At 37.8% G+C, this 23,737-nt stretch overlaps 1 protein-coding gene across 1 annotated transcript in view; it reads right to left on the reverse strand.

Moving 5' to 3' along the window:
* LOC126284043 (toll-like receptor 2) overlaps positions 1–23,737 on the reverse strand; it is a 143,290-nt gene that overhangs the window by 55,875 nt on the left and 63,678 nt on the right. The window contains exons 6-8 of the mRNA XM_049982624.1: positions 23,453–23,620; positions 8,618–8,848; positions 437–624 (exon numbers count right to left, since the gene is read on the reverse strand). Of these exons, the coding sequence (XP_049838581.1) occupies positions 437–624; positions 8,618–8,848; positions 23,453–23,620 (587 nt within the window). The remainder of the gene's footprint in view (positions 1–436; positions 625–8,617; positions 8,849–23,452; positions 23,621–23,737) is intronic.

The raw sequence follows: 23,737 nt of genomic DNA on the forward strand, positions 1-23,737 counted from the left end.
TCCACTCACGAACCCTTCTTCCTATAATTCCTCCTAGGAACAAAAATCCATTATTTAACAGATATAGTCAGGAATACAAATTTTTTTTTGCTGATGTGATATCGTTTCTGTAGTTCTGTAGTGCGCATTAGCCAAATTATTAACGGAATATTTCATAACAAGCGAAGTTGGTTATTGCGATGACAATAGGGTAGCTCTCGCAGGCTTTCATTTTGTACCTAATGCGGATTAGTTTCAAAATCTAACTCTGTTTGCTGTCCGTAATACCGATTTTTCGTGATCCTCCAATTCCGAAAGTACTTACAATATATAACATCTTCACTATGTTTACCACTGGTCTTGCAATCAGAGACTGTCGCGTTCTGCCCCTTTGTTGGTGTTTTGGTACAAGAATTCAAAGTCCACTAGCACGTGTAGTACGTTTGATGAGTCTTACTTGTTCTGCTGACGTGTAAGCCAATGTCGTAGCTGCAGAGCTACAGCACTCTGCGCATTGCAAGGATCACAGTTGAGCTGGATGCTCTCCCCAAGGTCCACGACTGCCACTCTGCTCGTGGCACTGTTCTCCTGGAGCCCTAGCGCGGCGCGTGGGTTACCCTCCAGCGACAGTCGATCCGCGTTGACCTATGTGACATTGGAGCGATCGCTTTAGTTTGTATTAGCATCAGAGGTCAGGTTCTCCACCTACAGTGCAATACATGTAAGTCTATAGATGTACGTATACTGGTACCAGGAGAAATAATTGATCTAATACCGTGTAACACTGCCTCCAGCCGCGATAATACCTGAATTTAGGGAGCAAGTGACTTTACAAATGTCTTGAGGTATCCCATACACAACTGAAGACATCGATAATAATTAGATCCTGATTAGTAAGTGGGCGCATTGAGTGCACTAAGAGACTGTTTAACGATTAAACACACCAGCACACAAAAGTAAATATAAAAATTAAAGAAATAAAATTATATTTGAAAATTTAACCCTGCTATCAGCTAGGGATGAAAAACTTAATTCAAACAATGATCTCCAAATTGTGAAATCCGTTATAATTTTTTTAGTTCTCTTCATTCCTCTATACTTCCTGAAATTCGTTATCATTATTTTTAATTCTTTTCTTTCCTTTATACTTTACTTTAATATTATCAACATAAAAAACTGAAAGTTGCAGTTAGTCATTATTTTATTAAACCTGTGCAACAAAATAATTTTAAATTTATTGTCAAGCTCCATAAAAATTTATTCTCCTTATCTTGTTTTTAAATGTTCACACCACATAATGTAACACAATTCATTTACATCTAGATCACTAATCTTTTTAAACAAATTAGAATTGCTTGTATTATTTAGCTTCTTTAGTAGAGTATCCATTTACATAGAATAAAAATAATAATATTAATAAGTTTCACTCAACATTCAATGCTGAGCACCATATATTTAATTTTTCTTACAATGCGTGACGATGTGATCAACTGTATCTTTAGGAATTTTATCAATAAAAGTGGCCAATAATTTCATTGTAGTTTTCTGTGTGACTAGAAAGTTCATTCTTGTAGACATAATTACAGTAAAAATAGGATAATTTTCAATCAAACTGAAGGGATTTATAGTGTTATCATCATTCAACTGAATGACTCTTTTAATGTTGAGAAAACCATCATATACTTTCAGATAATTATTTGGTGGATGAAATTCCATAATTCATGAGGAAATACTTCATTTGTTCCATTTTTCACATAGATGTTTTGCAATTTAACATGATCGAATAAAGAAGAATCAATTAGTTGGATATTTCTTCGATGAGTTCCGAAAACAACGACAATAAACTACGGCATTTCATATTCTGTAGAATTAAAATAATAAGTAATATCTATTTCAAACTGTCTTTTTGCTTTTAACCTATCTATTTCAACGGTTTCTAATTGAAAGATGGGAAGTGGAATTTTGGGATTATTTAACCTTCATTCTTCTAGATTCTCTCAATATTCTGGTTCATACTCTAGGACAGAAACATTAGTTTTCACAGATTCTACTGCAGTTTTACCTTCTTTTGGAACTGTATCTTTTATTTTAATTTCAGTACTGTTTTTTCAGCCCATCGAAAATAGCATCTCCACCACTTGAACTCAAAGTAAAAATTCCTATTAATTCTTCTTTCCTAATCACTTAGTTATAATCTTTGAAAAATTCAACAATCAGATCCTGAGGATTACTTTTTTATCTTGACATTTTTAAGGGTATGACCTTCCATAGTCTATAGTCAAAGTAAATCTCATAAGGACAGATGAATAAATGAAAGTATGTTCCATTCTAGACAAAATGATGGATAATCTGTACCATCAGCTTTAACAATATTAAAACTTATAAATAATTCAAAATTGTTAAGGCTTTCGTGGCCACTTGTTGACAAACTGCCTATTGGCTTCTGTCTCGGGTTCTTCGGCCAACGTTCATGTAATGATTTTTCTGACATTTCGCCAGCACGAGTGGCTGGCATTGTCAAAGCTTCACCCTCCACTGCCGGTGGTGAACTGGAGCTGAGTTCGCGGGCGCAGACAATATGTACCTGGCGCGCCAATGTCCGAGGGCTTCTCCGCAGTCATTTCTGGTGCGGTTCTCCTCTTGCTACATGCTACCAGCCACTCGTGCTGGCGAAACGTCAGAAAAATCATTAGATGAATGTCAGCTGAAGAACCTGAGACAGAAGCCAATAGGCAGTTTATAAATAATTGTGAATGATCTGGATGAACCACATCCATTTCCATTAGTTCCATTAATCTCTGTGTTGTTATTGTGGAGATTAAGATTATTTTTAATTTTCTAATTCTCGAGGAACGATTGAATGGGATAACTCTCAGTTTGGTTCATTATTTAAGAAGAATAAAATTTATTAAGAAATACCTTTTATATAAGTTCCATTAAAGTCAATCAAATTATAATTTTCATCAGCTATAGTAAATTCCATATCTTGATTAGGTCCAAAAATAGGAATATATACAGGATAATGTGGCTAATGAATTATTGGTCCACCAAATTGCACATTAGATGTGAATGAAGCAATAAAAATTTTTTCTCTACAAAAATGATTATACGTTTCACAAGAATTCAACAGCCAAATTAAAATTTACATTAATTAATTCAAATGGAATGATTTTAGAAACATCACTAGTAACAGTTTGTTCATTTGTTTTAATAATTTGGATATTAAAGCCTAGAACACTCATAATATTATCTTCTTTTGTATTCATATACAATTTTACATCACTTTTGATTACCATTCTATGTAAAATTTCATCTGCTTTAATATGAATATTTGGATTTTTCGAATAAATGAATTGTTTTAAACTATACTTACCAACCGAAATTTCTATTGTTTCGCAATCACAATATAATTTAACATTTTCCTATGTAATATTTGGAGCTAAAAATGTTGAATGAACACCAACCAGATCAACAAAACTAAAGCTATTTCATATAGGTACAGTCAGCCTCTTTTTTAGAACAAATGACTTATTACTCAGTTGCAATAATCTTCTCATTTACTACACAGATTATTTAATTATATGAAAACTCATTTGGAACCAAAAATAATAGAAAAGAAATCAATAAATAAACACAGAAATGTTTTACAGAATTCTATTTGATGTGCAATTATAGGACCAAGTGATAGTGGAAAAAAATCAGTCAGGATCGATAATTATATTATAGTACCTGAATGTTTGAATTGGTATAAAATTAATCTTTTTTACATTTATTCTTAAAGTATAGATCAACAGAAATATAAAAAAGTTTTAGAAATATATGAAAAAATTTAAGATAAATGTAACAAAAAATTACTACAATTATTAAAAATAATGAAGAAATTATTCCATTAGATCAATGTCTAGATAATTCATTAATAGTTTTTGATGACCTCATTCTTGAAAATCAAGACATATTTACAGAAAATATTACTAGAGTAAGACATTAAGGAATTGACTGTTTTTATTTAAGTCAAACATATTCAAAAACTCCTTAACAAATACACACAGATAATTTAATATTTAAAATATTTTAGACAATATGATACAAATTTAAATCAAAATTATCATGAGGTGGTTGTTGGTAATTTAAAGTTAGATGATTTTAAAAGAAATGTATAGTAAATGTTGGAATGATCAATCTGGATATTTTACGATAGACATGACTAGAAAACCAAATGAAAAAATGTTCAGAAATAAAATACACAATTTCATAAGAACATGAAAATCTAACCTAAACTTAAATGTTAGACATTAAAAATATTTAATAAATGTTTTTTTCATCTGTAATAAATAATTGCAAAGTATGGTCCAGAAGTTGGTAAAGAGGCTAGGTGAAACAGAAGTGTAAAAGAATAGTTAATGGAAGAATTTAAAAAATGGAAGAAACAACTACAAACAGAACATGAAACATATAAAAAAGAAGATTAATCAGTTATCGATGCAATTGAAAAAAGTAAACAAGGAATCGAAGGATTAGGCAATAATGTTTTGAAAGCTATTGAAGAAATGGAGAAGCTGAAAAGCAAATGATTCCTTATTCTCATTATCAGTTAGAAGAATTGAATGTAATTTCAGCAAATAAAATATGGAAGTGCACAGTGTGACTATACTTTAAGTGACTCAGAAATATAAGTTTTATTAATGAAGTATGGAGAAGAGAGAGAAAAGGATAAAAATGTTAGAAAAATAATTGTAGGTTGATGAATATCAGAATATATTAATCACAGTGAAGCTAAAAATTTTGTTTTATGGCCTGATGGTTCATTTAAATTCGTTGGAAATTACCAGTAAAGTTTGATGGAGATAAATTAACTATTGGCATAAGGACGTACGAAGGTACAGAACGATTAACGAATTTTTAACTAAAAAACAGATTACTATACAAGACATCAAGATATTATTTACAGGTTCTGAGCTATCAAATTATTAAGATATATTCTATCATTTGGGGCCATTTCATTCTGATAAAATCGAGTAGAAGAAATAAATAAAAATTATAAGTAAAAGATATTTTTGAAGACATCTTTCCAGCACTGAGAGAAAAAATTGAGACAAGTGATTTATAAAAAACTGAAAAAAGTAGGTGAGGACTCAGTAAAAAAATATTCAGAGATACTAATCACATATATATTTCGATAAATGATATCTGCCGATTGATTGATAGATTAGCTGTCATTCATGGAGAAGAACTGGCATGAAATAAAAATAATGATTATGAAAAAGTGGGAATAATACAAATGTTGAGAAATAAATTTTGTGATTTCATCATCAACATTCCAGAAGGTATTCAATACTTCATCATAGTTTTAAATAACCTTTCTCACACATTTTGGAAAAGTGAAAAACATGGTATAGGATTAGTAAATTGTTCCTTAAATAATTTACCAATGCATCTACCAGGATTTTCATATTGTCAAACTTTTTCTAAACTAGGTGAAATATTCTCACTTGGATGTCCAGGAAAAAGTAAATTAGATGAAGCTTGTAAAAACCACGATGTAGCATATAGAGATCGTAAAGGTTTAGAATCCAGACATGAAGCTGATAAAGAACTTCCATTAGCTGCAAAAGAGGAATGCATGCAAGTGATGCTTCATTAGGAGAAAAGTTAGCAATACCTACAGTTAGAGGCATTATGTATGAAAAGAGAAAACCATGACAGCCATGGGTGCTTCACCTGTTGCAGGTTTATATCAGAATGACAATGGTTAGGAGTATAAAAAATATTAATCGCTATAAATTTTTATTCCACATAAATGTATACCTATTCAGTTGATTATACTTTGCTACCAAGTGGAAAGACTAAACCAAAATCAATTAAAATTAAATTAAATATTGAACAATGACAGTATTGAACCACTTTTAACTGATGCACAAAGAAGAAAGAGAGAGAATAAAACTGGTGGAAATTTACTTATTACACCAGGTATTCCTGTTGTGCAAATATTAATGAATATATAACAAGAAGGAAACCACCTAACACAAATGAAGCTGGATTTGTTCTATTACTATTAGCTGAATTATCATATTTAGCAACAACTACCTCACTTGCTCGTGGTTCTGCAGCAATCCCAAATGCAGTAATAAATGAGATAAGCTGATTCAGAATTGGAAGAACAAAAATGATATAGTCAAACACAGAAACAGATAGGTACAGGATCTAGAAAAGGGTTTCAGATAAATCCATTTCTATCCTAATTCATTAAGTACTTCCAATACAGAAAAATAAGTTAAGCAATTAAAAATTAAAGATTACTGTGGCGTTTTAATAACTGATTATTATAAGACTCAAGATATAAAATTTGTTTTTGATTCATTAATATGATAAAACTTTGTCTTAACAAGTGGATGGCAAAAAGTGTAAAAAACGTGAAGTAGGGAAACTAATTGATAATTTTATTCAAACATGTCTACAAAGGATAAGCAATCACAAATTTGTATCGAATGTGAAAAACTCTATAAAAGAAATTTTTATAGAAATAAGAAAGTTCTTTTTTAAATTATATATTAAATTACAAGAATTTTCTAAAACAAATTACGAGTGATGAATACACTAAAATGCTGACAAAAGAAACAAATGAAGCATCAGCTGAAGCAGCCAGCCCTAATTCTAAAAATTTATAGACAGTCAAGAAATTATAGATTTTAGTTGTCTTTATTTTAACCGTTATCTAAGGTCAAACTCTCAAGTAAATGTGACATTTACCAACTAGAAATGCAGAAAAGAAATAAATACAAGTGATTGAAAAAGACATTTAAAGTCAGTCAAACATATAAAAGTAACTGAAGGTTAAGTTTAATTAAAAACTATTTTAAGTAGACTTTTCATTTTCCACATCTCATGTTTTGCATATGTAATGGTTTTTAAATTACAATGAAATGAACACCCTTAGCTGCTTACAGGCATTGACACAGATGAACAGGGACAGATGAAAATGTGTGGCCCGACCGGGGCTCGAACCCGTGAGCTCCTGCTGCTTGGTCACTGATCGTATCTGTTCTTTCAGACATGTCCGAAGCAACAGATACCATCTTAGTAAATATATAGTTAAGGCTCACCGGCCACTCGACCATCTTCTTCTTCTGTGTGAATGCACCAACAGTGCCTAAACTCTGATGGGACATGTCCAAAATAACAGATACCATCTTAGTAAATAAAAAAAATAACTAATGGTTTTTATCCTCAATAAACGACTGAGGATTTTAGAGAGTTTACAGTCACTCAGCTACATGAGTATTGCAGAAGGACTAATTTACAGTTGCATAGCAGAATTAGAAAGGTGATTCAATTAATTTAATCGTTTCAAATAATTTATCTTCACCTACAAGAACTCGTCCTAATTTGAAAGTAGCTCAACTCAAAGAAAGAGCTAAAAATCTTAATATTAAAGGATACAGTAAATTAAAGAAATCAGAGTTAGTAAATGCTATTGGGTTACAGGAGTTTAAATTTCATCAAGAATTATTTCAAAGAACTTGATCAAGTATAAAACGAGTTCCTAATATAAATTATTTTTAAAGATTTGATGACGTTGTTATTGAAAAAGCTCAGTATCCAAGATGAGAAAAGATAGTGACACTGGATCAAATTTATTCATTCTGCAACAAACTATTTGATTAAGAAAAAGAGACTCAGCCACATAAAAAGGATTTATTTGAGATAAAAGAAATAAGTTCGAGTTATAAAGAAAAATTTCAGGCTTGGTCTGTTGCCTACAAAATTGTCTTCAATGATATTGCTAAAGTTAATACCATTAGTGAGAAAACAAATTACATACTGAAAGTCCTCAGTTCTATGGAGGAATTATCAAAAAAGAGATCTAATATTAGAAAAGGAAATAGGTTGAATATCTTCCAAAAATAAAAAAAATTTATCCATGTTTTACAGGATGTAAAGGATATAAAATATCAGATAGTACTTGAAAATCTTTTCAAGTTTTGTGCAATAAAATCAGAGATACATTAACATCTGATGTGACTATTGATGTAACAGATACTTAATTTAATATTCAGATTATAGCAGTTCCTTGAAGTGTTACAGGTAAAAAAAATATAGCCAAAGACCAGAAGACTAAAAGATGTATCAGAGGAATTAAAAATGATGGTAATTTGTGTTGTCCTAGAGCAGTAATTGTGGCATTAATATGCCATACAAATAATATTTTCGGCATAGAACTAATGTGTTCGATATTAAAATAATTAGAGAACAAGATCGTTGGGCTGTAATAGCCTATTAAGGTGGAGTTTAGTTTAGTAAGCATCAGTTACATGTTCGCTTTTCTTCACACTCATGTAGCTTGTGGTTCATATGCCACTTTAATTTATGAGGATCCTTCTCCTTGGGGCAAAGGAGGGGAAAGGGGTGGGGTGACGTTGACCTCTACTGCCAATTTCACGTGATTGGCACTGAGTCAAGCTTAGTTGTAAGTAACGAAGATTTGTGTGTAACTTGTCATTTTCTTATACTTTCGTTAGTCCTAATATTCCGCATTTCACCCCATTGCTCCCTACATATGGTCTACTAGTAATTGCTTGTATATCATTAGACTGTTACTTAACTCACAACGTGTGTGTAAGACGATTAACTATTGACTTACCTCCCACCACTCGATGGCATTCTGCGAGGCATCAATATGCGACACGTTGCCTGGTCCAAGAAGACTGATGTCTCGCAGAATGTTATGGGAGACGTCGAGCAGTGGCAGATGGTGATATAGCCACACGCCGTCCACCGCAGTGAGCGCATTGTGAGACACATCCAGTACCTGCAGATGCTTTACAGCAGCCAGCAGCTCGGGCTCAAGTGTCATCAGCTGGTTATGGGCGACCTGTACCGAGACAAGAATCGTTCGCTGAATATCAAGTGGAAGTTCTTTCACCAAATACTGACTCAACTACCGTGTCTCTGCCTATCCTTTCTGGTAGGGTACCGTCATCTAAAACCTTATGACTTCTGTTTGAACGATCTGTCGTGATGGTCTTCTCCATCCTTTCGAGGAGGGATACAATATTGCTTTTGCTCTGGAGATACACAGCAGCTATAGGCAGAGACTGTCTGTGCTCTTGAGAGGTGATACTGAGGCTATATAGGTTTTGGATTCCCCCATTATTGGGGTCATAGTAGAGGGCGAATTTTCCTAAACCGAATGAAAATCGTGTTTTGAGAAAGTTTCTAGTCTATGCTGAATGCTCTTGCTCAACAGTCCTGGACAACTATCAGCACGTTACCCAAGAAGTCACAAGAAACTATGATTGCACATCATTCAGTTGCGCATCCTTCTGCCTATAATTACCAAACCGTGAAGGGAGCGCCAACAAAGTCATCTTGGGAAAAATTTTAACAAGTAGAACCTGGACACATAGATGAAGACTTACAGTGCTAGACGCTCTCGTCAGGTCAGTATGAGGTCACTAGCATTAAGAGAGCGCTGATATAATGCTAGCTGACTGCGAAATGCAGGTAAAAAGGTGACATGGTCACGTACCATCTATAAGCAAACACCCCTAACACAGCACAAAGGGAGCACCTGTTTAGGAGCAGGGCAGAGTTAAACAGTTAGAGAATTCTTTCAGCAGACGAGCCTGTGATGTCCATCAACTGACAACAAAAAACTATCTGAGTGAAAGAACTTATTGAAGTAAGCTTATAGACAAAGAAGGACTTGCATTCTTGCCTTTACGTACCCCTGGACAGTGGGCAGTTAGTCTCCCACGGCTTACTTGTACTTATGACTGATTGTCTCTTACAGTATGACATGAAACGGAACATGAGGACCCGATTGTGCAATAAGAAACTGGCTTCCTTTCATGGCTCGAGTCGAAGTGATTGGCCAGGCAGGCTACTTGTCCTAGTAATTTGAGTATCTAGTAAGCCTCAGTTTTCCTACCCTCAGTGAAATTATGATCCAGTGTCTATGCTCTTCGACATGTTCATTTATTCGGACAGGTGCAAGCAACTCAGACCAAGGTACCGACGGAGAAGCTCGTTTCTTCATTCCTACCTCCTTAGCCCAGTATCTGAGTCCTTCTGTTTTTTTTTTCCAAACACAGAGACCTGATAAACCTAAGATAGACACTGTCGCTGACTTACTCCCCTGCACGAAGCCTCTCGCGTGCCTGAAAAATCCCGCATCACTTCCTGTTCGCTTGATTGGTTCATGGAAGTGTGTTGTGGCCTCGTGCGGGTTAAGACAAAACGATCATAGGCTTGGCCACTTTCCTTGTCCTTTAACAAACTTGTTAATCCGCTTCTAATGTTTTCATTATCAGCTTGAATTTCAAACGTAGGAAGAAGAAACTTACCAGTGGAGTTCATAACAATTTTTAACTGTACACTAAGCATAAATGTGACTTGCATTTTCTGGCACAAGATATTTCTTCATCTACACATCAGTCACCATACAACTGACACTGATGAAAAGCTATCTAAGTGTAACTGTTTTATACTTTCCTTATTATTGGCGGACGCATTTTGCATACTTTCCTTTGGACCAGAATTGTGAATCATAGGAGATCATCGTCGCACTGCTTCTCCTCATACACATTAACTCATTTATTTCAGTTCCATCTGTAGCAGTCATACCAAGGTCCACTAAACTTGTGGTCACTGTTTTAGTTATTTTGTGCTGGAGCAGGCCAATTATGGACCATGTTCATCGACTACTTCCGTGTTCTTATTTTTACGGATTTTTTTTCATGTGCCTTCCCTATATATCTGGTCGTTATCTCTGCTGTTGTTCCTTCTATTGCTAGGGGAATATTTTTCTGCATTAGCTTTTTTCTTTCTGTCGATAACCCTTTCGTTCTCAAATTTGGTTGTCATGTTTTCTCCATTCAGCACGTATTCCTCAGAAAGATTCATTTCTTTTAGGTCGTTTGAGCTTCATTCATTACTTTATTTTTTGTTCTTTTTATTGCTGAAATATAAAAATAATACTATTTTATCTAAAACTGACATGGTGAAATGTTGCTGTGTACAATTAATGTAAGTTAATTCTTAGAAAGAAGAAGACAGCAACCAGCCACTATTAAAACTGCTATTTATTCAGGTAAATAGCGCTGTTACTGCTTAAATTTCGTGCACGCAGCCGCGCAAATAAAATTTCTTCTACTGATATTTCGGCCGTGCATCAGCGGCCATCTTCAGAGCGAGTCACAAGACTGACGACAAGGTTTTCTTTATTGTGATTTCATTCCCCTGCCCGATATGGGCAGGGGAGGGCTGTCAGCGGCACAATCCGCTGCTCTTCAGCCGAGTGACATAACAACTTAAAATAAGAATAAAATGTTACAGATATAAGGCGAGAAAGGGGAACGTAAAACAGAATAATGGGAAAAAATGGAGGTAAGAAATAGACTAACATGGAGACGTTCATTGAGGGCAGATAAAAGCCACCAGTAAGTTAAAAAACGCAGTTAGCGAGTCTTCAAAACTCTGAGAAGACACTGAATGGACATGCATACGTTAAAAGGAGGCCACAGTAGTAAAAATACTCCTGAACAACACAATTAAAACCCACTTGGAGCACACCCAACGAAGAATGAAACTGCCAGGCGGGACTTGCAGAGGGAAAGGGCAGAGAGGATGGAAAAGGAGGGGAGAGCATGGGGCAGCAGTGGAAGCGGCGGGATGAAGAGAGTAGGGGCATCAGTGGGTACATGGGGGGGGGGGGAGAGATGAAGAGGGAAGACAGGCCAGGAGGGAGCCTGTGTGCCTTCGTTTTGTGTTTAGTGTTCTTTCGCCGTCATGCCACCGCTGTTCACCTGTGCCGTCGCAGTCGTCCGTGTTTTGTGCACAGTGTCCACAGGTTTTAGTGCTTTTTGTTGTGCAACGTGAACGGCTTCGTGTATATTGTTTATCAGTGTCTACAGTTTTCTACCCGCCATTTGTCTTGTATTATCTGTACCTCCATTATGCTTTATATTGCATTACTCTTGGCTGAAGAGCAGCGTATTATGCTGCTGACAGCCCACGTTTGTACAAGGCGTTGAAAATCGCAATAAAGAAAAAAAAACCTTGTCGTCAGCCCTGTGACTCGCTCTGAAGATGGCCGGACGATACGCAGCCGAAATATCAGTAGAGAAAATTTTATTTGCGCCGCTGCATGCCCGAAATTTAATGGATTATTCTTTACGCAGCGACAAGTAGAAAATGCACAGCGCCGTTACCGGTTTCCAACTGGCACGTTTATCATCAGACGGCTGTTCACATGATATTCAAGATATACTTTACATATCGTCCGTTTTCGATTTTTGTTCCTCCACTGTGGCGAAGTATTTTTGGTGTGTCGTTGCCGCGCGGACTTTTTGACGGCAACAACACACCAAAACTACTTCCCCACAGTGGAAGAATAAAAATCTAAAACGGACGATAAAGTAAAGTCTATCTTGAAAATCAGTGAACAGTCATCTGATGATGAACTTGCCAGTTCGAAATCGATAACGGCGCTATTTACCTAAATAAATAGCAGTCTTAATAGCGGCTGGTTGCTGTCTTCTTCTTTGTAAGAATTTGCCTACATAAAAATAATACGGTTGGTACTGGTGTAATACTATACATTGCACATTTATTTACAGATAGATTTTCGGCTGTTATGCAATAGCCAAAGTAAAAGCCGAAATTTTGTAAACTAATATATATTGTAAAGTATCACACCCCTTTCTTTTCACTCAAAATATATGAAATATTCTACTAAGACCCAACGGCACAGTCCTTTAAAGCAATTACAATATTTTTCTAGTGAGTTTGCTCTCCTCTACTACCTTTCTAGACTGATTGTTTATTTCGATGTATGTAATACTGTTTCAAAAAGATAAGACCTTTTTAGCTCTTTGATTATAGGCCTTACCGGTTTCGCAACATTTTAGCTGCATCATCAGGCGAAATAAAATCAAGTCATGTTCTGATCGAGAAAACAGAATGAGATGACTTAGCATCCATAGTCAGCAGTTTTTCTCTAACGTCAAAAACGGAAGAGCCGAAACGGGGTCCCCGTATAAGGAAATACTGACGAAAACAGTCCATATATGACCATGAATGGAACTTTGTAAAATTATACTTCTATATCTGTTCTCGGCGGCGTGCTGATCACACGCCCCTCCTATCCGCATCCTCAACTGAGGATGCCACGGCGGTCGGGTGGCCCCGATTGGCCACTTGCGACCTGAAGACGGGTTGCATCTCTGTTCTCGGACCCACAGTGTTTAGAAAGAACCATACTTATATCCCCTAACTCGAATAAAAGAATGCATTTTGTTGTAAGTAGAGTGCCTGGAGTCTTATACTGGAATTATGTTGCATTTTTTGCAGTTATAGAGGCCGATTTTCTTGCTATAGATATCCCCGGAACGTTCCTACGCAGTATCAGTCTTTTTGACTCTTATGTCACTTGCTTCTTTATTTACTCAACTGATCTCAATACTCTTTTCAAGTTTCAGAGCAGCTCCTACTAACTGTCGGATTCTGTACGTTTCGTAAATTTCGCTGCAGTCAAATGCCGCCTTACATACTTTGGAGCTTCTTTCATAACAAAGTCGTCTCTGACTGACGTCATAATACCTTAATTTTCAGTGGCTTTCTGAACTGCCTTACGCCATATATAACTACTGAATTTACATTGATGAGCCTTTATTCACCCCAAGATTCAATGCTGCTTAGGGGCATTACGGCCTCAGGGTGCAGTAAGGAAGGTACACATAAGAGTCTGAGGCATTGGGTAACCGTTCTAGCCACGATGCGGGCTGCATATCAAAATATCCACTTGCATAAGTTAGTATGGCAAAAGGGGCAGACCGCTATGACCGGTCACCTTGGAACGGACATCTGGAGCACGGTGAGGCCTGTCGGCTCTCCGGGTGCTCCTGTGGCGAGCATCTATGGGAAGTGTGGTTCAAGTACCGCGAAACCACGAGAGTGCGACAAAGTGGTGGGCGTCCATGCCCGATCAGACAACCAGATCAGATGGCTAGTCACTCACAATGCAGGATAGGCGGTGATCTGTGGCTCATCTGACCACAGAGTAAGATTCTGGTGCAGGCACAAGAGTTCATTCCGAGTTACAGAGTCCTAAAGTTAAATGGGCGCAGGAAAATCTGCAGTTGTGTTACTAGAAATATTCATGTATATTTTATTGCATATTTCTGGTACCTCAACTGCGGAAATATTCAAGTGGTCCATTGATAGTAACCCGGCCAAATATCTCATGAAATAAGCATCAAACGAAAAACTCTGCACGGAACGAAACTCATCTACCTTGAAGGGTTGAAGAGGAAAACCAGATGGCGCTATGATTGGCCCGTTAGATTGCGCTGCCATAGGTCAAATGGATATCAACTTTCGTTTTTTAAAGTAGGAAGCCCCATTTCTTATGACATATTCGTGTAGTACTTAAAGAAATATGAGTGTTTTAGTTGGACCACTTTTTGGCTTGGTGATAGATGCCGCTGTAATAGTTATAAACGTATAAGTACGTGGTATCACGTAACAGTCTGTCAGTGCGGACGGTATTTGCTTCGTGATACATTACCCGTGTTAAAATGGACCGTTTACCAATTTCGGAAAAGGTCGATATCGTGTTGATGTATGGCTATTGGAATCAAAATGCCTAACGGGCGTGTGCTATGTATGCTACTCGGTATTCTGGACATCATCCAAGTGTCCGGACCGTTCGTCGGATAGTTACTTTATTTAAGGAAACAGGAAGCGTTCAGCCACATGTGAAACGTCCACCACGACCTGCAACAAATGATGATGCCGAAGTAGGTGTTTTAGCTGCCGTCGCGGCTAATCCGCACATCAGTAGCAGACAAATTGTGCGAGTATCGGGAATCTAAAAAACGTCGGTGTTGAGAACGCTACATCTACATCGATTGCACCCATACCATATTTCTATGCACCAGGAATTGCATGGCGACGACTTTGAACGTCGTGTACAGTTCTGCCACTGGGTACAAGAGCAATTACGGGACGCATTCTATTTAGCGACGAAGCGTCATTCAGCAACAGCGGTAACGTAACCAGTCATAGTATGCACTATTGGGCAGCGGAAAATCCACGACGGCTGCGACAAGTGGAACATCAGCGACCTTGTCGAGTTAATGTATGGTGCGGGATTATGGGAGGAAGGATGATTGGCCCCCATTTTATCGATGGAAATCTAAATGGTGCAATGTATTGTGATTTCATACGTTCTACCGGTGTTACTACAAGATGTTTCACTTCATGACAGAATGGCGATGTACTTCCAACATGATGGAAGTCCGGTAAGTCCGGTACATAGCTCAAGTGCGGTTGAAGAGATATTGAATAGCATATTACTTGACTGGTGGATTGGTCGTCGAAGCACTTTATCATGCCCCTCACGTTCACCGGATCTGACGTCCCCGAATTTCTATCTGTGGGGAAAGTTGAAGGTCATTTTATATCGTGATCCATCGACAACGCCCGACAAGATGCGTCGGCGCATTGTCAATGCATGTACGAACATTACGGAAGGCGAACTACTCGCTGTTGTGAGGAATGTCGTTACACGTATTGCCAAATGCATTGAGGTTGACGTACATCATTTTAAGCATTTATTGCATTAATGTGGTATGCACAGGTAATTACGGCGTAACAGTATGCCTTCTCAGAAATGATAAGTTCACAAAGGTACTTGTGTCACATTGGAACAACCAAAATAAAATGTTCAAACGTACCTACTTTCGGTATTTTAATTTAAATAACCACCGGTTACCAACTGTTCATCTAAAATTAAGACATATATGTTTTTGACTATTACAGCGCCATCTACCACAAAGCGAAAAAAGTGGTCCCTCTGAAACATTTATATTTCTTTACGTACTACACGAATATGTAATAAAAGTTGGGGTTCCTATTTAAAAATCAAAGTTGATATCCTTTTGACCTATGGCAGCGCCATCTTGCGGACCAACCATAACGCAATCTAACATATTAGACCTTCTGGTGACAAACAGACCCGAACTATTTGAATCAGTTAATGCAGAACAGGGAATCAGCGATCATAAAGCGGTTACTGCATCGATGATTTCAGCCGTAAATAGAAATATTAAAAAAGGTAGGAAGATTTTTCTGTTTAGCAAAAGTGACAAAAAGCAGATTTCAGAGTACTTGGTGGCTCAACACAAAAGTTTTGTCTCAAGTACAGACAGTGTTGAGGATCAGTGGACAAAGTTCAAAACCATGGTACAATATGCGTTAGATGAGTATGTGCCAAGCAGGATCGTAAGAGATGGGAAAGAGCCACCGTGGTACAACAACCGAGTTAGAAAACTGCTGCGGAAGCAAAGGGAACTTCACAGCAAACATAAACATAGCCAAAGCCTTGCAGACAAACAAAAATTACGCGAAGCGAAATGCAGTGTGAGGAGGGCTATGCGAGAGGCTTTCAATGAATTCGAAAGTAAAGTTCTATGTACTGACTTGGCAGAAAATCATAAGAAATTTTGGTCCTATGTCAAAGCGGTAGGTGGATCAAAACAAAATGTCCAGACACTCTGTGACCAAAATGGTACTGAAACAGAGGATGACAGACTAAAGGCCGAATTACTAAATGTCTTCTTCCAAAGCTGTTTCACAGAGGAAGACTGCACTGTATTTCCTTCTCTAGATTGTCGCACAGTTGACAAAATGGTAGATATCGAAATAGACGACAGAGGGATGGAGAAACAATTAAAATCGCTCAAAAGAGGAAAGGCCGCTGGTCCTGATGGAATACCAGTTCGATTTTACACAGAGTACGCGAAGGAACTTGCCCCCCTTCTTGCAGCGGTGTACCGTAGGTCTCTAGAAGAGCGAAGCGTTCCAAAGGATTGGAAAAGGGCACAGGTCATCCCCGTTTTCAAGAAGGGACGTCAAACAGATGTGCAGAACTATAGACCTATATCTCTAACGTCGATCAGTTGTAGAATTTTGGAACACGTATTATGTTCGAGTATAATGTCTTTTCTGGAGACTAGAAATCTACTCTGTAGGAATCAGCATGGGTTTCGAAAAAGACGGTCGTGTGAAAACCAGCTCTCGCTATTCGTCCACGAGACTCAGAGGGCCTTAGACACGGGTTCACAGGTAGATGCCGTGTTTCTTGACTTCCGCAAGGTGTTTGACACAGTTCCCCACAGTCGTTTAATGAACAAAGTAAGAGCATACAGACTATCAGATCAATTGTGTGATTGGATTGAAGAGTTCCTACATAACAGAACGCAGCATGTCATTCTCAATGGAGAGAAGTCTTCCGAAGTAAGAGTGATTTCAGGTGTGCCGCAGGGGAGTGTCATAGGACCGTTGCTATTCACAATATACATAAATGACCTGGTGGATGACATCGGAAGTTCACTGAGGCTTTTTGCAGATGATGCTGTGGTGTATCGAGAGGTTGCAACAATGGAAAATTGTACTGAAATGCAGGAGGATCTGCAGCGAATTGACGCATGGTGCACGGAATGGCAATTGAATCTCAATGTAGACAAGTGTAATGTGATGCGAATACATAGAAAGATAGGTCCCTTATCATTTAGCTACAAAATAGCAGGTCAGCAACTGGAAGTAGTTAATTCCATAAATTATCTGGGAGTACTCATTAGGAGTGATTTAAAATGGAATGATCATATAAAGTTGATCGTCGGTAAAGCAGATGCCAGACTGAGATTCATTGGAAGAATCTTAAGGAAATGCAATCCGACAACAAAGGAAGTAGGTTACAGTACGCTTGTTCGCCCACTGCTTGAATACTGCTCAGCAGTGTGGGATCCGCACCAGGTAGGGTTGATAGAAGAGATAGAGAAGATCCAACGGAGAGCAGCGCGCTTCGTTACAGGATCATTTAGTAATTGCGAAAGCGTTACGGAGATGATAGATAAACTCCAGTGGAAGACTCTGCAGGAGAGACGCTCAGTAGCTCGGTACGGGCTTTTGTTAAAGTTTCGAGAACATACCTTCACCGAAGAGTCAAGCAGTATATTGCTCCCTCCTGCGTATATCTCGCGAAGAGACCATGAGGATAAAATCAGAGAGATTAGAGCCCACACAGAAGCATACCGACAATCCTTCTTTCCACGTACAATACGAGACTGGAATAGAAGGGAGAACGACAGAGGTACTCAGGGTACCCTCCGCCACACACCGTCAGGTGGCTTGCGGAGTATGGATGTAGATGTAGATGTAGATGTAGTTTCCCCCTTCGAACTAGCAAGTTTCGTTCTTTGTAGTTTTTTCGTTTGACGCATAATTCGTAAGATATTTGGCCGGGTCACGATCAATGGACCACCCTGTATGTATGTAAATATTTCTGGTACCTCCACTGCAGGTTTTTCAGTGCTCATTTAACTTTAGGACTCTGTATCTTAAAATGAACAAAAATGGACCTGTACCACTATTGAAATAAGCCGTGCAGCTGTCCCCAAATATTGGTCAAACCAGTCACGAACAATTATGGCCCGGTGACGTGACATCGTTGTTTGTCAACATGAAGTCGACGAATAGCTACAAACGATCTGCAAATAGTCGAACGTATCCATATCCAGTCAATGACCAGTACATTTTGACCAGATGATCCAGTCTATACCATGTAAAGACAGCCCACACCACCATCGATCCACCACCTGCTTGCACAGTGCCTTTTAGACAACTTTTGTCCTCGGCTTCATGGGGTCTGCGCCACACTCGAAACCTCTCATCATCTGTTACCATCAGAAATCCGGAGTCCTGCGACCATGCCACGGTTTATCAGACGTCTAGGGTCCAACCGATATGGCCACGAGTGCAGGGAAGGAGATGCAGACGATGTCGTGCTGTTAGTAAAAGCACTCGCGTCGCTCGTCATCTGCCGCAGCCCATTAACAACAAATTTCGCCTCACTGTCCTAAAAGACACCTTCATCCGACATTGATTTCTGTGATTATTTCAAACAGTGTTTCTCGTCTGTTGGCACTAACAATTGTACGCAAATGCCGCTGCTCTCGGTCGTTAAGTGAAAGCCGTCAGCCACTACATTGTGTACGGTGAGAGTTAATGGCTGAAACTAAGTATTCGCGACACACTCTTGACTCTGTCGATCCTGGTATGTTAAATTCCTTAAATGATCTCCGAATTGGAATGTACCGTTCATCCAAATCCAATTACCATTCTGCGTTGATTGTGTTAATTCTCGTTGTGCGGTCATAATCATGTAAGAAATCTTTTCACATGATTCGCCTGATTACAAATAAAACTCCGCCAATGGACTGCCCTTTTATGTCTTGTGTACGCGATACCACCACCACTGGTATATGTGCGTATCGCTATCCCACGATTATAGTCACTTCAGTGTACTTAGGCAGTCCAGCCAGCTAGTAAGAGAGCCTTGAGTTGAATCGAGGATCCTTGGAGTTGACCGGATTCTCAGGCCATGACACCCATGGAGAGGTGAATTTCTAGATCGAAAATCTTTAATTTACTCGGTGGATGCCCAGCTGATAATGCTGCTAGGTTAGATTGTGGCTGGACTGGTGTGGTGATTTCCATGGTTAAGGCTGAAAGGCGGAAGTGCAAGAAGAACTGTTGCTAATGGTTGAACAAGAGTCATTTATACTAGGTTAGCCCATGCGTTATGGGTCGGAAGCCCGCTTTGGTCACACAGATGGTTGCAGAAGTGCACTGTTGTGCCATGATAGGAAGTAACCCTTCCGGTTGACATGGTAGACCGTTGTATTGCAGAAAGCGACGCCAGAGTCACTTTTCCACCAAGGCGCAGGATTTTTTTGGTGGCCCGCCTGCGTACCTCTCGGGTAGTACCTAACTCTTGTCCGCAGCTGACGTCACTACGACGATTGAGGTAGCTGCGGTATGCGGCAGCCACTGAATAAGAAAGCTATTCCCTCTGTGAAACTGTGGTTCAATTTGTTTTCACAATTACATTTCTAAGAGACTACAATCCATCATCAGAAGAAACATAGTAACTGATCTGCTTTAGCAGACTATGAGAGTAACACAAATTATTATGAAACAAAAGTAGGCATGACTCACATTTTTGTGTACATTCAAACTATTCGCAGTTGATGAAACGGCTCAGCCTACACTGAAAGACGCAGCTAACTTTTATAAACCACAGTCAATTGTATACAACTTAATGCAAGCAAATGTAGAACAGAAATGCAAATTTCAGTGGCTAATCAACTTCATAAAATGATCCTATAGTCTTACAATTATTCCAAGTTAACAATTCGTTTAGCTAAATTTCTAATGCTCTTAGTGACTGATTTCTACAACAGCCTAAGATTTCAGCAGATATGGTTAATTAAAAGAGTTCTCTAGCTTTTGCCATCATATCAGTTCGGAATCTTGTAAGAAAACAAAATTACCTTTCTCACATAAACTCTCATCAGATTAGAACGAATGTAATGAATTACTCTGAAACAGGTAGTATAACTAAAAGCTGGAAGAAATGGTGTGGATCAAAATAGATACTGAATTACTATTTAAGCAAATACAACTACTCAATAAAAAACCGTGTATTTTTCACACTTAGTTCATGAAATCGCTTTCCGTGAAAAAAATTTGTTCGATTACGAGGCAGAATATATGAACATTGATGAGACACGACGTGGAAAGAAATATGAATGGCACTGGGGAAGAGTGGAAGGTAAATAGTCTGCAATCACCCAAGAATGTTACTTATGACGCTGAGGTCGTCAAGATCATCTTTCTTAATGTTTCAGAAGTGTATATCTACAGAATATACCTTGTGCGCAAAGAGTTAAAGTGTAAGATGAGCCAATGGTTACGTGTCTGGTGTGCTCAGGAAGTTCCTGCTGATGTTAATATTGTGCTAGACACGTCACACGAAAATAATGGGAAATATAACAGTATAAACACTAACTTTACACATACTTTTTTTACAAGTAGTTCACAAATAATCCAGGGGTCACAAATAAAAGTCTGAACAATGGCGAAAGCACATCACGGAAAATAAAGAAGACACTAAGGAAGAACGAGAACCTAAACTAATAATTAAAAAGGGCATTAAAACAGTCCCTTCGAAGAAAAAGGAATGTGTCAAGAAGCCTTTCAACTTTATAACGATTACGTCATTAAAAACTAAAATCTAGTGGTAAATCTGTATTATGTTTTTTATTTCTTTTACATACTGGATTTGAGTAGTAGATGACTACTTTAGATATTAGTCAGGCAGTAAATATACTGTAGATAAGAATATTATTCCCTAAAAACAAGGCTGAAAGCTCGATCTCTGTTGTGGTGAGCAGATTATATCGTCAGGAAGTTCCTCCAACGAACAGTCGTTGAGGTAATGTCCCCTGATCATGTAAAAATCCCTTTCTTATTCTTTGGTTTAAACACTTAAAGTAATTAATATTGTCACTATAGAAATTAAACTACACTGAAGAATTGATAGTAAAACTTTTTTACTGCAGGTAAGTCCTGTATCTTACTCCTAACTTTAGAAGTGCAGCGTGTAACACTGTTTTTGATATTACCTATAATGATCTTACATTTGTCTATTTTTACTTCTGAGCCATAAACTCTGTGATGTAACATCTATAAAACATTTTATTCATTATTTATGACCACTTAGGTAACTGTAATCAATCTGTTGACGTAATTTACTGTAAAAGAACTTCTAATACTACTTCGTGCATAGGGAAAAAGCAGGTTCGTAGACATGCAAAACGTGGAGGGTAATATATACGCAACGGAACTGGCTAGGCGGGAATAGAAGAGGTGGATCTGACGGTCGAACTACAAGCCTCCTGTGTGGCATGAACCGGCTGGTGGCTAGAGGTAAAGTGCGTGCATCTGGTGAACTGAAAGAGGCGAGAAGAGCTGCAAGATTATACAATATAGCCTCGGTTGTGACCATAATTTGACTTATTATTTGTGACATATTTGACTGCCTCTGTGCTACGAAAATCCGAAGCTAAGAAAAAAGTTTTCATAGTGAGTTATTCAGCTGACTTTTTTTGAATAGCAGAGAAGACTGACATTGTCATCACCCCCGTTTCAAATTAGCAATTGAGTAGTGTATAACTGCAGGGAGCATTTGTGTCGTTTCTCTTTCAGCAGTAAGTTTGTATTCTGTAAACTGTGTAAAGCCACCATACTTTATTCTCAGTTATGTAGTTGGACAGGGTCGTATCTCAAGTGATACTGTAATTCCGAGTATCTTATTTTGCTGGACTGAAAAGAAACCGCCTTCCTTAACAAAAGTCAATGAACTTTGTGGAATTCTTCAACGAGCTATTCAATGTGCCTAAGTTTTGAAATACTCCACGTAATTTTCTTAAAAGGATAGTCACAGTATCATCAATGTACAGTTACTAAGAGAGGATTTAAAGTATTCAGTTTCAAGAGTCCTTTTTCATGAAATAACAGTGCTCATAATTTCATGTGTTATGTAGTTAACAGTGTTTCTAATATTCCGCTGCAACTAAGACATTCAGCTTAAATCCAAGTCCACTGATAGACTAGCTTCTGGGTCCCCATACTGATAGTTGAGCCAGATTTTAATTTCAGATTACAGTTAAAATTACTAAAGAAGTTCAAGTTTTATTTTTATAACTTGTGTACTACTAGTAAGCAAATAGCTACAACTATTAAAACCATACTACATTCACATATTGCATGTATTCCTCGAAAGTACAAATAATAATCAGTACAAATTGTACAATTAATGGATCAGGTAGTTTGGAAGGTAGGAGACGAGGTACTGGCACAACTGAAGCTGCGAGGAAAGGGCGATAGTCATGCTTCGGTTGCTCAGTTGGTAGAGCACTTGCTCACAAAAGGATAAGGAGTTGGAGTCTCGGTACGGCACACAGTTTTAATGTGCCAGAAAGTTTCAATTCATTAGGTGTCTCAACGGTAGTAATTTCCAATAATTAAACTGACAAAAGAACTCCTAGTCAAAATTAGTGGTGCTTCACCATTACTAATCAATTATCCGTAATGATCATTAGCCTTCTACTGTAATGTACAGATATTGTTATTGAGAACCAGTTGTTGAGTAAATGAATTAATACCCCTCCTGTGTAGTTCATGTGATACCACAGGTACTTCACTTACTAAATTGCGCTACTCCCTTCTATCTGAACAGCAAAACACTTCCAATAGTTAACTTTCTTTATAAGCCATGGTAGTACTTAATACAACCTTATGTAATTAGGCTGGCGATCGTTTCCTTCTACATAACTACAGTTTACTTTATTCCTAATAGGCTATAGCCTGTTTGTTTTCTTTTGTTTCCTCTCCATAGGAATATTTGAAGAGACGAAAAACAATCTGATACCTTTCCAATACACACAGTCACGATCACAAAACATAAGTCATTTCACAGGAGTAACAGTATCAGAGTATTGATAATTTAGTAGTTTCCGTAAGTGTTAATAATGTATCTTAAGGAACATAACTGTTCAGTATGTACCTGAAGTATTTCCAGGTTTGGCGGTATATTTATGTGTAACTTCTGCAGTCGATTGTAGGACACGTCGAGATGGTTAAGGTCAGCTGGAAGTTTCTGCGGCAGCTTCTGCAGTGCATTGTGGGAAGCGTCCATTACGAACAGAGTAGCTGGCAACGTCTCTTGAAGCTCCTGTACAGAACACGGGAATTTCCGTTACATACACCAAGAAGGCCAACTTCACTTCTAAAATCCACTCAGTGTACAGTAAAAAATATAAATAAATCAAAAAACATATTTACAAATTTT

Source organism: Schistocerca gregaria, chromosome 1 (assembly GCF_023897955.1).
Source record: "Schistocerca gregaria isolate iqSchGreg1 chromosome 1, iqSchGreg1.2, whole genome shotgun sequence".
NCBI lineage: Eukaryota > Metazoa > Arthropoda > Insecta > Orthoptera > Acrididae > Schistocerca > Schistocerca gregaria.